The sequence below is a fragment of the Lepisosteus platostomus genome, chromosome 3 (genome assembly GCF_059453375.1).
Source record: "Lepisosteus platostomus isolate fLepPlt1 chromosome 3, fLepPlt1.hap1, whole genome shotgun sequence".
NCBI classification, from domain to species: Eukaryota; Metazoa; Chordata; class Actinopteri; order Semionotiformes; family Lepisosteidae; genus Lepisosteus; species Lepisosteus platostomus.
The window spans coordinates 62440006-62453428 of record NC_142613.1 but is presented as its reverse complement, the minus strand read 5'-3'; the positions used below and the strand labels follow the sequence as shown (position 1 = coordinate 62453428).

The 13423-nt window shown below is 38.8% G+C and overlaps 2 protein-coding genes across 4 annotated transcripts in view; one reads left to right on the top strand and one right to left on the bottom strand.

Moving 5' to 3' along the window:
* The window catches only part of LOC148675226 (DBH-like monooxygenase protein 2 homolog), a 19140-nt gene extending 14370 nt beyond the window's left edge, over window positions 1–4770 (bottom strand). The window contains exon 1 of the mRNA XM_088626342.1: window positions 4705–4770. Within this exon, the coding sequence (XP_088482468.1) occupies window positions 4705–4757 (53 nt within the window). The 5' untranslated portion in view covers window positions 4758–4770. The remainder of the gene's footprint in view (window positions 1–4704) is intronic.
* On the top strand, window positions 3275–13423 carry angel2 (angel homolog 2 (Drosophila)). Of its 3 annotated transcripts, XM_088626341.1 has the most exons (10): window positions 3275–3518; window positions 5478–5630; window positions 5715–5956; window positions 6503–6744; window positions 8113–8182; window positions 9323–9744; window positions 10070–10187; window positions 10435–10501; window positions 11062–11225; window positions 12693–13423. In XM_088626341.1, the coding sequence occupies exons 1-10, from the start codon at window positions 3445–3447 to the stop codon at window positions 12842–12844; spliced, it is 1704 nt and encodes a 567-aa protein (XP_088482467.1). In that variant the 5' UTR covers window positions 3275–3444; the 3' UTR covers window positions 12845–13423. The 3 variants fall into 3 exon arrangements, with proteins under 3 accessions (XP_088482467.1, XP_088482465.1, XP_088482466.1); XM_088626339.1 differs by having other exon boundaries at window positions 3276–3518; window positions 5478–5956; XM_088626340.1 differs by lacking the exon at window positions 3275–3518 and adding an exon at window positions 3947–4118 and having other exon boundaries at window positions 5478–5956.

Here is a 13423-nt window from a genome sequence, read left to right as displayed (position 1 = left end):
TGCATCTGCTCTTTCCTCCTATCCTCCTAGTCCTCCTAGTTCTCCTATCATGAGTACTGCGGCAATTAGTTTTACTGTATATACAGAATGTAACAAAGAGAAGGCTATTGGCACTGAAATGCATTTTGCCTGTAGAGATGAACACAGAAGATTTGTATTGTTACCTTTCCTGCCCAGTGTTGAGATGAACATGTGATGGTAGCTTATGTAGACTTTACGATGCAGTCTTTATTGATAATAAGAATGCACAGAGGGGAATACTTCAGTCTTTATTAAATCAGTAAAGATATCTGAAGAATCATGACTGAGCAAGCCTTACTTGATCACATTTGGATTGTTTAAGCAGTACTAATTTTTCCTACCCATGCTTTTTAGTGTCACATATTTTAAATAAAGCATTTATTTTAGCTTTAGTTTAAACCATGAACCAGGCTTCTACTGTATAAACTTCCAGAGATATTTCAAAACGTTTGAGTGAACATTATACCAGGTGGAAACCGACTTTTTTCCAGATGCAAAAAAGTGCTAAATAAATCAGATATACAGTGCCTTGCGAAAGTATTCGGCCCCCTTGAACTTTTCAACCTTTTGCCACATTTCAGGCTTCAAACATAAAGATATAAATTTTTTATTTTATGTGAAGAATCACCAACAAGTGGGACACAATTGTGAAGTGGAACGAAATCTATTGGATTTTTGAAACTTTTTTAACTAATAAAAAAATGAAAAGTGGGGCGTGCAAAATTATTCGGCCCCTTTACTTTCAGTGCAGCAAACTCACTCCAGAAGTTCAGCGAGGATCTCTGAATGATCCAATGTTGTCCTAAATGACTGATGGTGATAAATAGAATCCACCTGTGTGTAATCAAGTCTCTGTATAAATGCACCTGCTCTGTGATAGTCTCAAGGTTCTGTTGAAAGCGCAGAGAGCATCATGAAGACCAAGGAACACACCAGGCAGGTCCGTAATACTGTTGTGGAGAAGTTTAAAGCCGGATTTGGATACAAAAAGATTTCCCAAGCTTCAAACATCCCAAGGAGCACTGTGCAAGCGATCATCTTGAAATGGAAGGAGTATCAGACCACTGCAAATCTACCAAGACCTGGCCGTCCCTCTAAACTTTCAGCTCAGACAAGGAGAAGACTGATCAGAGATGCAGCCAAGAGGCCCATGATCACTCTGGATGAACTGCAGAGAACTACAGCTGAGGTGGGAGAGTCTGTCCATAGGACAACAATCAGTCTTACACTGCACAAATCTGGCCTTTATGGAAGAGTGGCAAGAAGAAAGCCATTTCTCAAAGATATCCATAAAAAGTCTCGTCTAAAGTTTGCCACAAGCCACCTGGGAGACACCCCAAACATGTGGAAGAAGGTGCTCTGGTCAGATGAAACCAAAATCGAACTTTTTGGCCACAATGCAAAACGATATGTTTGGCGTAAAAGCAACACAGCTCATCACCCTCAACACACCATCCCCACTGTCAAACATGGTGGTGGCAGCATCATGGTTTGGGCCTGCTTTTCTTCAGCAGGGACAGGGAAGATGGTTAAAATTGAGGGGAAGATGGATGCAGCCAAATACAGGACCATTCTGGATGAAAACCTGTTGGAGTCTGCAAAAGACCTGAAACTGGGACGGAGATTTATCTTCCAACAAGACAATGATCCCAAACATACAGCAAAATCTACAAAGGAATGGTTCACAAATAAACGTATCCAGGTGTTTGAATGGCCAAGTCAAAGTCCAGACCTGAATCCAATCGAGAATCTGTGGAAAGAGCTGAAAACTGCTGTTCACAAACGCTCTCCATCCAACCTCTCTGAGCTCGAGCTGTTTTGCAAGGAAGAATGGGCAAGAATTTCAGTCTCTCGATGTGCAAAACTGATAGAGACATACCCCAAGCGACTTGCAGCTGTAATCGCAGCAAAAGGTGGCTCTACAAAGTATTAACGCAAGGGGGCCGAATAATTTTGCACGCCCCACTTTTCATTTTTTTATTAGTTAAAAAAGTTTCAAAAATCCAATAGATTTCGTTCCACTTAACAATTGTGTCCCACTTGTTGGTGATTCTTCACATAAAATAAAAAATTTATATCTTTATGTTTGAAGCCTGAAATGTGGCAAAAGGTTGAAAAGTTCAAGGGGGCCGAATACTTTCGCAAGGCACTGTAAAGCAATTAAACTATTAAACAATGCAGACACTACCATATTGAATTATTGTTCAGATAGATTTGTATTTGTAGAAAAGCAATGTTTGGTGTTGTTTAATATTTATTTGGAAAACATCAGATATAAACTAATACAAGTTTACAAATAATAAAATACAAATAAGACTTAAAGGTGAAGGACTATTAAAGTCTATGTATTTGTATTGTTAGAGCACAGATGGGATAAGTTTGTTTTCCCTATCCTACTAATTTAGTGCTTTTGTTGCCAAGTTAATCTAGAATTTCATTCAATCAGTCCTTGAAGGTCCTCAAAGACAGAACATGTCCCTTGGATTGACCCTATCTATACGCCCTCAAATTGTATACATTTGGATCAAATTTCCCCTCAATGCCATTTTTAGTAGATTAAACAAACGTCTCTCATCCCGCACATATATGACAATCCCTTGAGTCCATGAATCATTATAGCCGCTTTTTCAAATATCGTCTTTTTCATGGTATGGTGAAAAAATGTGTACACTTTGTTCTAAATGAGGTCTTCCTATTACATTATAAATCCTAACTTTACAGTAACTCCCTTTAGGTTTCACACTTTGAGCTACATACCCAAGTATTCTTTTTGTTCTTTTATTGCTTCTCCATATTGTGTTGATGTAGATATAGAAGACTCTCCATAAATTGCTTGCTAAATTGCTTGCATAGATTGCTATTTCGTGTGTGATTCACCCTTGTCATTAATGCATTTCTCTGCAGAATCATGACTGTTTTAATGCCACCTTAAGAAAATAGCTAATGTACCATTTATACCCGTGTATTCCATTTACCTCTAAGCAAACTGGGCTGTTAATTATTGCAATATATGCTGTTTTGCAAGGTGAACTAAAAGATAATTACAGCACCAGGTGTCAAGCCTTGTGAAAATCAAGAAACATTATGCTGTTGTGACATCTCATGAAGATTCGTTAGCTGTGGCGCCCAGTCCTATTCAGCGTTTTGTGTGGGCAGAATGATACATATGATAATTTTTGTCTACAAAAGACCAATCGATGTTGATGACCAAGAGATGTGGGCGTGCAGTGCTGCCTGTAACGGGGCTCTGAGTGCATCGACGACCTCGTTGGTCACTGTAGTTTCAGCCTATGTCTTTCTCCGCGTTCCGGTTTTACAGTACTGTAATGCGGGGAGGACGAGTGTAGTCTTACAGTAGATCTGCTTTAAGCATTCACTTAGCACTATTAATGCCAGTCGTCAGGACAAACAATCGCTTCGCATATGCCGCTGAAGAAAATAAGTGAAAAGGAACTGTATTTTATGCTATTCAGACAATTCAGCCAGCTCGTCTGCAGGTATGTTGGTTTTATTGTAAAAAATAAGTGTTCTGGTAGGTATGACTCTCTTTTGTATGAGTTACTAAAAATGTCATATAAACAGAAATAAATTGTCAGTATTATTTGCACTTAATATATGTGATAATGCGATTTTATGTGGCCCATTGTTGTTTTGCCTTTTCTATTTGTTTTATGTCATACTGTAGGCATTGATCTGATGTTGTTTGTTCTCCTTTTGCTCCGTTTAACCCTTTTAGCACCCCGTAGAAAATGATTTTACTTGATAGAACAGGGAGTTGTAGTCTTTTATGTAGAATTATCTGCAATTTAAAATCGCTTTCGTATCACAAAAAGACTACACCCCCCAAATGAAATTGAAACGGGTATTTGAAACTAAGAATTATGCGGATTTTTTTTTGTTTTCTGAGAGGTTAGGGGTTGGCTCGTAAAGAGCTCAGAGGGTAGTTTGGGGCCTATGTGGATTGTAAACGGAATTATTCGAAAATATTTTAAAGTGGATTTATGGGAGAATTTTGTAGTGTTTTAATAATAAAGCTTTCCTTTACCGTTTTATTTTCAAGACAAATGATAAAATGCAGCTACACATTCTCCTAATGTGTAAGTACTTTTGCCGTGTATTTATTTGTCTTGGGTTATTAAAATGATTTGACTTGGAACCCGAAAACACTTTATGGACACTATAGTTATGTAAGCTTTTTTAAAATCAAAGCAGCACGTATCCATTAAATGTGGTATCATACATTAGTGTAAATCTGCGAATGTTAGATTCCCCCCTAACACTCTTATTAAAAAGTTAGCGATTACAATACCGGATAATGATGCATTTTAGTCACTGCGGCGATCCGAAATGATTAATTACTGCTTTTGCTATTTTCTTTGTTAGTGGGTTGAAAATGTTCACATGTTCTCTTCCCCACAAACTCGTAGATTCACACAAATTACAGATTGCAATCATATATCCCGAGTCTAGGAAGACCACTGCCATGGGTTCACAGTAATTGAGTTTCTGAGTCTACATTGTATATAGTTAATTGATCTCAAATTTCTATTCGGAATGCATTTTAAATGAACTTTTGGCTCTGAAAGTGTTCAAAGTGATTTGTAATTTTTAACCATATACCGGCTTCTTAGTTTAAAAACTAACTTTGTTGAGATTTATTGAGGAAGGCAAAACAGAACTCACTGTGGGAGTATTTGATACGTTGTCATTCCCACCTCTCTCTTCAGTGTAAACATAACTGCTGTTGACTCGGATATACTGTAAGTGAAAGCTTAGATTCATGTACTGTATGCGGAAGGTGTTAATATGTTTGGGCCTGTGAAGACTGTGGACCTAATACGAGTCTTCAAGTGCCTCAGCAAAGTAAACCCAGCAGGTTTTCTTGGAATAAACGGTGAACCATGAAGCCAGAGAGCACCAGTGGGAACGACATGGTCAAAATATTTATCTATATCCTGGTCAAAATATTCATAATACCCCTGTTGTGTTGTTGTCTGCATTATGCTTTGTTTATTTTGAAATAGTTTCTCTGTTGTAAAAAAAAATGATTGTGTTAAGAGGAAAATGGAGATCACTTGCATTTGTAATATTTTGAGAAACAATTAAAATAATGTCGTTTTTAGTGATGGTAAGTGTAGCGTTAGAAGTGAATTGACACTCGTTGTCGGAGAGGCCTACAATGGAATCGATAGTGCTAAAACTGAGAACACAAGTCACTTTTTTCACCATTATGGAACAAGCTTCCCAGTCACGTTGTCGAAGCTTGGTTTGATTCCTGAATCACTTGACTACTACAAAATGGGTTAGATGGGCTGAATGGTCTCCTCTTATTTATAACCGTTCTTATGTTTTTATTGCCCATGATCAGTTATTTAACACTCTACACTGTTATGCGCACAGTATTCTCTTGTAGGTCTGTTTTGACTCGATCTGACAGATTTCCCTTTTCTCCTCAGCCGCTCCATGTTTGCGCGTCACCTGAAACTCCCAGGCAGGAGCCATTTCTTCCACTTGAGGGCCTTCCGAAGCAGCCGGGAGGGCCCTGCCTTGTGGAACAGCTCATGCTTAAGTGGTTTACCCCCCTGGCCTCAGCAGTTCCACCCCAGCAGGTATCTCTCTGTGAATTTCAGGCCTCTGTACCATTTCCACCACAGCAGGTGGAGGACAGCTTGGCCAAATTCCCCTTTTACTAGATTTCGCCAGGCGCCGGCTATCCATCTCTCCTGTGGGCACATGGACCGTTGTGACAACGGGCCTCCTTTCAAAAGGAGGAAAAGCAACGATGAGACCCGTCAGCATGGAGCCAGAGGGTCTCCCTCTCTCCGCTCTGTCAGGCCAGCTGGGAGCCCGAATGATTCATCCCAGAACAGCCCCGCTGAATCTGAAACTCCATGCGTCAGTCAAACGTGTCCTCACCAAGCAAAGCAGGGAGCAGGTAGGACTGCAGTAAAGAGGCTGTACATTTATTCAGTCGCCAAATATTTGCATCTGTAAGACTAAAAAATTAAAAAAAAAAGGCAAAACAGTCTTTGTCATGTTGATGTTGTGGACAAATAAAACACAACCAGTTTCTTTCTTAGAAGTATCTTTCTGACTGTTTCATGTGTATTGCAGTAATAAGATGATTTGGATGATTTTGTGTTGAAAACAAACAAATGGAGCAGAAGGGTTAAACAAGATTTTGGATTGTTAAACAGCACCCGGCATTGAAACCGATGAAGTCTTTTACTGTTTGATGCCTTATTGTCTTTGACACACCTCTGTAATCTAATAGGATGCCTGAAACCTGATGAACAAATGAGGCCTTTTACAACACAGAGGCTTAATTATTCCTCTAGTACAAATGGCTTACATTGTACTTGAGCCTTGGCAGAAAGGAAACTTTTTATGCAAAAATCTTTTTTTTGTTATGCTTCAATTTTCTGTTTATTCTGCAAATTCTTAAAGCTGTCTTTTATTTCATACTTTGGGTGTTCTGCAGAAATACAACGAAGGTGGGAAGATTTTTCACAACATTACCAGCAGAATGAAGGAGCCAACATTTTCACTGTGGATGGGAAAGAAACAAAGTCATTTGACTTCTCTGTGATGTCGTACAACATCCTTTCCCAGGACCTACTGGAGGACAATTCACACCTCTACAGACACTGCAGCCAGCCAATACTGAACTGGAGTCACAGGTTTCCCAACATCCTGAAGGAGTTCAAGCAGCATAATGCAGATGTGAGTAAAAAAGAGCTGAAGACGAGAGGGTGGTTTATGTCTTTCTTATTGCCATGCTTCCGTTTGATCATTATCTTAAGTTGAAACTTACAAAACAAGCATTACATCACTAAAATAGATTTGTATTACTTGTAGCAGGATGTAATGGAATCCATTTTAAGAAACGTTTTAAGCACAGCTTGTATGAAGATTGTATTAGTGTTGTTGAACTCAGAATAATAAAAGATCTGTCTGACTCCGTACACAGGCATTTCAACTATCTGTTGTTGAATGTTATGCTCTGAAAACTGTTGCGCTCAAAATGCTTAAAGTTGTAATGCACATTTAAGCTAGGTCACTGTTTAATTAAACATATGTCTGTTCAGTAATGTCTTAGCACCTGCTGCAGAAATATTTTTCTGAAATGAAATGAAATACTTGAATACAGTAGACAGTGTACCAAACAATGGGCTAACGCCTTGATAGAGCTAAAGAAGTTTTACCAGCAACAAGATTTCAAATTGCGTAATGTGAATGAACGTAAAATATTTTCCTTTTATTTCTTTGTCACTAAACAAAAATACTGTATAGAGTGCCTTGCAAAAGTATTCAGACCCTTGACCAATTCTCTCATTTTACTGAATTACAAATCCTACATTGAAATGTAGTTCTCTGTGATATTTGTATTTCAAAGCTGTGGAAAAAAAAATAAATTAATTTGACATTGTCTTATGTTAGGAAATATTCTTAAGAAAAATAAAAAAAAACTAAAATATTATAGATATATGCCAGCACAATGCTTTTTTTTCTATGCAGAGACACTTGTAACTCACGTCTGTAACTTTATGAGCTGAGACATTGTGAGAGTGGCCCTCAGTGAATTGCAGACCCCGCAGTATGCCCTACCTGTTCCTTTCTTTTAAACTTTGTGGAGGTGTTTGACGAACAGCAGAAGTAGTCACAGGGTGTTCTCTGATGCTCTTGCAGTGCTCATGCATGTACGGTAAACGGTTAACTGGAGGGAAGTTAGACATCTATGGTCTTCAAGTACATAGCCTCTAGCCTTTCGAAGGTGTGCAGGCTTTTGAATTGTAGAGTGTTATGCAATTGGAACTGTAACAAATCCACTAAATCTGTTCCATTTGCAAAGTAAATTGCTTATCATCCCAGGCTTTCAAAAAGAAAAGTAACAATTAACCCCACAAGACCACCTACTGTAGCCCAACCTGAGTTTTCCTAATGACTGTATTGTCTATTACACTGTTTCATTCACCTGTGAGCGTCAGTTATCAGACAGATCCTTTTACATCATAACATGACTGTGTATAATGCAGATGTGTATTTGTGTTCAATTTTACTATACAGCTGTGTAAACCTTTTTCTCCTTAGATATTGTGTCTACAAGAAGTGCAAGAGGACCACTACAAAAAACAGATCAAACCCAGTCTAGAGTCCTTAGGTACCGCAGAGAGATTTTGTTTTATTTTTTTCCACATGTATCTTATTTCTTTAATAAAATAACCACTGAATAGAACTAAATAATTTGGGATGTTGAAATCTCAGTTATAGATTATACAAGTGCATTGCTACATTGATGTCATTAAAACACACGTGTCATATATAACACATCGCCAATTTTCCTATAAAACCAATCCATCTATAAAATGTATTTTCAGCAGAAAATATGGCAGCAGCCTGTAGGGCAATTGAAATACACAGAAGAATGTGCATCACACTTTAAGATTGTCAACTTGAAACCTCATATCTTATGAGAATGGTATTACTACAGATATTAATGTATAAAATTGCAGCTGTGTATTTCAAGTATGTCTAGTCTACAGACAACTGCTAATTATCATGAGCAATTACTGTTTCCACCAAAGGATCTTTGAGTGGTGCTGTTTTTAAAATTGCATAGGTTTAATCACTAGAGGGAGCTCTAGCTTCTTTCCAAAAACTATGATCCCTGTACTACTTGTGCTATTGCCATCCCCACCACTTCCTTTTTTATATCACTGTGTCGGATAAAACCAGACAGTCAGGTTAAAAAGCTGTACATTGCCCTGTTTTATTTTTAGAATTACGCTACTTACATTTTGTCCTCCCTATAATCACAATAACTCTTCAGGGAATACAATTAGACATGACTGTTTCCCTTTTATAACAGCCAATAAAGCAGCACACTTCCAATGTCATTTTTGAAGAGATTCAAGCATGTAGTTTCTAACTATGTATGCTCTGAGTGAATGCGTAGTATATGCTGTGTATGTTCCCTGCTTATTGTAAATATAGCACACTTGAGTCTAAGATCTGAATCTGACTTGTTTTTTTCTTTCACAAAAAATGTTGCTGTATGAAAAATAGATTTAAGTGCCATATAAAATCAATTGAATAAAGTACATCAGTTTGTAGATAGAACATTAACAACACCCATAAAATATTATGACGTATAATAAATATAAACCATTTGAATTGTTAGTTCTCTTCCTAAAGTACTGTCAGAAAGATGAATTTGTTAATGCGGTGTGAATTAAGACATTTGTATGACTGGGAAGAACGAGATCACATCCCTCAATTCCACTGTTTGCACCCCACACAGGTTACCATTGTGAGTACAAGATGCGGACAGGGAGGAAGCCAGACGGCTGTGTGATTGGCTTCAAGCAGTCCAAATTCTCGCTGGTGTCGTGCCATCCGGTAGAGTTTTACCGCCATGGTATTCCCCTGCTGGACCGGGATAACGTGGGGCTGGTGCTGCTCCTCAGGCCCGCTGCCCCCGGATGCTCGGCCCCCTGCCTCTGTGTGGCCAACACCCACCTGCTCTACAACCCCAGGAGAGGGGACATCAAGCTCACCCAGCTGGCCATGCTGCTGGCCGAGATTAGCAAGGTGTCCGACCAGGAGGATGGAAGCTACTGCCCCATCATCTTCTGTGGGGACTTCAACTCCGTCCCTGGCTCTCCGCTCTACAGCTTCATTAGGGAAGGCAAGCTGGAATATGAGGGGCTTCCCATCGGCAAGGTGAGGAGGTTTTCTTTTTGGCAACTATGCAGCTATTTACTGTGTATGTTTCACACTGACAGCACATACAGGGTGACAGCAAGTATAAGGTGACCAAAGGCTCATAGGGCTTTTTCTGGGTAATGATTTCCAGCCTTAAGTAAAGTGCCTGATGTAAAATACATCCAGGTGGTTTTGAGGTTTGTACCTCATCCAAACATTTACGAAGTGAGATTTGTGCCAGACGATTTGAAATAAAGAAGGAAATTGCTCTTTTTTTGTTATTTGTACACTTTGAACTTAATGGATGCCCTCCCCGATGTTACAGTTTTCTTCTTTGTTCCAGATCTCAGGACAGGAGCAGAGTCCCAGAGGCCAGAGAATCCTCTCTGTTCCAATCTGGCCTAAAAGTCTGGGAATCTCTAACTACTGTCAGTATGAAATGTCACCTGAGGCAAAACCAGGTACCTACTAACATTTGAAGGTGGAACAGTGGGTCAGGATGTTGTGGAAACTAACACCAGGGACATAATTAAAGGATCTGTTTTTATTATGACTCCCTTTTGGATTTAAGTATCTAGATGCTGGAAATAATATATATGTTGAGGACTATAAAGGACTTTAAAATTGTTTTAACATTTAAGTGAAAACATTAACATCTCACATGGTGCTTTTTTAACATTTGCATTTAAGTATTTTTGTTTTTCACAGTTCTTGATGAAGGAGGGATTTCAGGACTGTGTGTGAGAGAAGAGGAAAATTTCACACCAGAGAAAAAGTACGTTTTCATTGTATTAAAATATAAAAAGCCAATAATACTTTTTAGTACATAGCAGGATTTTAATAAAGCTAGTCAGTCAAGGTGGGGAAGATCTTACTTCTAGGACAGTGTTTCACAACAAGGCTGTGCCATTTTAGCAATACTTAAATGTCAAATTATGGGAGACTTTCATTTCTGTATGTCTGTACATTGACAGTCAAGAACTATAGTATTCAAATAGTAAAAGTCCCTTTCCTCTCTGTTTGCACTGTGTGTCTGTATGAGATGAGAATTGACAACAAGGAAGCCACTGTTTTAAGCTTAATAAGAGTGGATGCCTCTAAACAAGGAAGCATTCTCCATAGCTTGTATAGCCTTCTTTGTCCAGTTCTGTAAATTTCACAGCTGATGGCAGTTCAGAAGTACTGTTGGGTAGTATACGTTTATGTGGTCAGAATAAAATGTCAGAGCTATCAGGAAAGCCAGAAGGCACATTTGTCTTGAAATAAAATGGTAAAGAGTCTTGCTGGCAGCAGAGCAGCGCACCATGTGATAAGCATTGCATTCTGTCTTCACAGGTTGCGGTCGAGCATAGAACATAAGTTCAGGCTGACCTCAGTCTATTCTCATTTCCTGACCAAAGGCGGGACACCAGAGATCACAACTTGTCACTCTAGGACAGCCCTCACTGTGGACTACGTTTTCTACTCTGCAGCAAAGAACGATATCTCTGTGCAACCAGGTAAAAAGCACAAACCCATACAGGCCTGGACATCTCAGGGATAGGCTTTGGTAAACTTCAAGTTAGTGCATTGTTGTGTCTTGGTGTATATAAGACTATTGTTAATTATAGAAAAAAAGAAGGCACCAATGGGTGTTTTTTAAAATTTTATTTTTCTCAACTTTAACACCCACCTCCCCTTCTCTGTCAGTTTGACATTGATTGCTCCAGTGTTTGTAGGCTCAGGAGATGTAGTGAGACTTTCTGTCCTGGTCGAGTTGCTCCTTAGCTTGTTAAAGCCTGAAGTGCAATCACTGGAACCTGCATTTTTCCCTGATTCTGTTATTTTGGAGAAGTGTGTTCATCACATTGCAAATGAAAGATGAAGCTACTGTTGAGATTATTTTTAACTTCTGAAAGGACTCTGCATGAAATGCCATTCACAAACAAACATGGTGTATAGGATGTACAGTATCACTAGAATGCACTGTGATTGCTTGTTCTCTAATTAGCAGAGGAGCAGCTAATCAGAATTTTCATTATGTTTCTCTTTGGTTCAGTTTAACATTGATTTTTCAGTTTTCAATACTATTCAGCGAAATCAGGTATTTTTATTATAATGAACCTCGAACATTCTTTTTGTTAATATACTGCAACTGAATTGATAAGGACAATAATAACTGCACGTTCAATGTTGTTAGAAATTAAGCACTGCAGCTAAACAAAATAATACTTGTGCACGGATTACAAGTCAAATTTTGGATGATGAGGTCAGGTTCAAGCACAAGATCTGACTGGCAGTTGTCTGACTGGCAATCCACAGAGAGCGGTATTTATAGACGGGCGCAGACTTTCCTTCAATTTGGAAAAAGTGTCATTTTCTTTCACAATCACCAACACATTTTGCCTTAAGCCCCCCGTCGCCCTCCTTTCCGTGCCTTTGATTTGTTTTAGTTGCACCACCGGTACATTCTGTCGGAAAAAAGTTGGTCAGTGGTCTTGATGACTGTTTTGAAAGCCAGTGGCTTCAGTGTGCATGAAATGGTTGATCGTATCAAAATATACCAACTGCAAGAAATTTTATTGGTGTAAAGACTAAAAGCAGTTTTTTTTTACTTAACTCTTGAGTGGTGTTTTTTTAGATTATGTCCAGTTAAAACTAAAAACTTAAATCCCTAACTGTATGTACAGCAGTGTCATATTCTTGATAAGGTGCTATTGTTGACCAATAGGTTTTATCGAAATGACAGCCAAACCCAAGCGATGTACTTGTAGTGTTCACAAAGCTAATTCCGAACATTTGCTGCCGAAGTATTCACTCTTTCCAAGTGTAAAAGCTCTTAGTCTTTGGTAGCTGGCAAAGGAGTGTTTAAAGGTGAGCAGATGAGTCATGTGTCAGAATTGCACTTTATGGCCCTAGTGGTCCTAACTGGTGGAACAGAAGGCCGTGCGCCATCTGGATTAATTCGGATCTCTCCTTCGCTACAGGAAGCGGCCCCATTCCTGACGGCAGGCTGCAGCTGCTTGCGAGGCTCTGTCTCCTGTGCGAGAAGGACTTGTGGACTATAAACGGGCTGCCTAATGAGCACAACTCTTCTGACCACCTGCCTCTGCTGGCCAGGTTCCGCCTGCGGTGCTGACAGCGGCTCTCACTGTAACTCTGCACACATTGCATTCGCGCAGATTCCAATACCCACGGTAGATACTATGAGGAAAAAAAAAAGGGATCTTGATCATTTTTGTGTTCCTTCTTCCTTTATACTGTGTATAAAGATAATTTTTAGACATATTTATTGAAAATCTGCATTACATAGTTTAGCTGAGGTGAAAGAGTTGATGAGGTTTACATTTTTTAAATTGTGTTCGGTTGTTTGTAGGGTGTAAAGCTTTTATTCATCGGTCCGCTTTACACTGAATCTGTAACAGTTTTTAAATGCATGCCATTTCTGGTTATATTGATTTTTGCTGAATGTTAAAATGTGAAGAATAATGTTCAACCAACTGCTTTTCAAATTGTTAAAGCAAATTATTTTTATTCTGTTATATACAGTTGCCTCCAAGTGTATTAATGTTCTTGATAAACGTGCACATCAAGAAACTACAACATTTCTGAAACGATTTTATAAAAATGCACAAAACGATAAATATATCAGTTTTAAATACATTATCTACCTAAACCATGCGTTATATACAAGTTGAAAATAAAGGCTGTAAATTTA

Coding starts and splice junctions, on each gene's coding strand:
- angel2 (XM_088626339.1), top strand. CDS start 3,445: ATGCCGCTGAAGAAAATAAGTGAAAAGGAACTGTATTTTATGCTATTC. Junction 8,183..9,322: donor ACCCAGTCTAGAGTCCTTAG/GTACCGCAGAGA, acceptor CACCCCACACAG/GTTACCATTGTGAGTACAAG. Junction 9,745..10,069: donor AGGGGCTTCCCATCGGCAAG/GTGAGGAGGTTT, acceptor TCTTTGTTCCAG/ATCTCAGGACAGGAGCAGAG.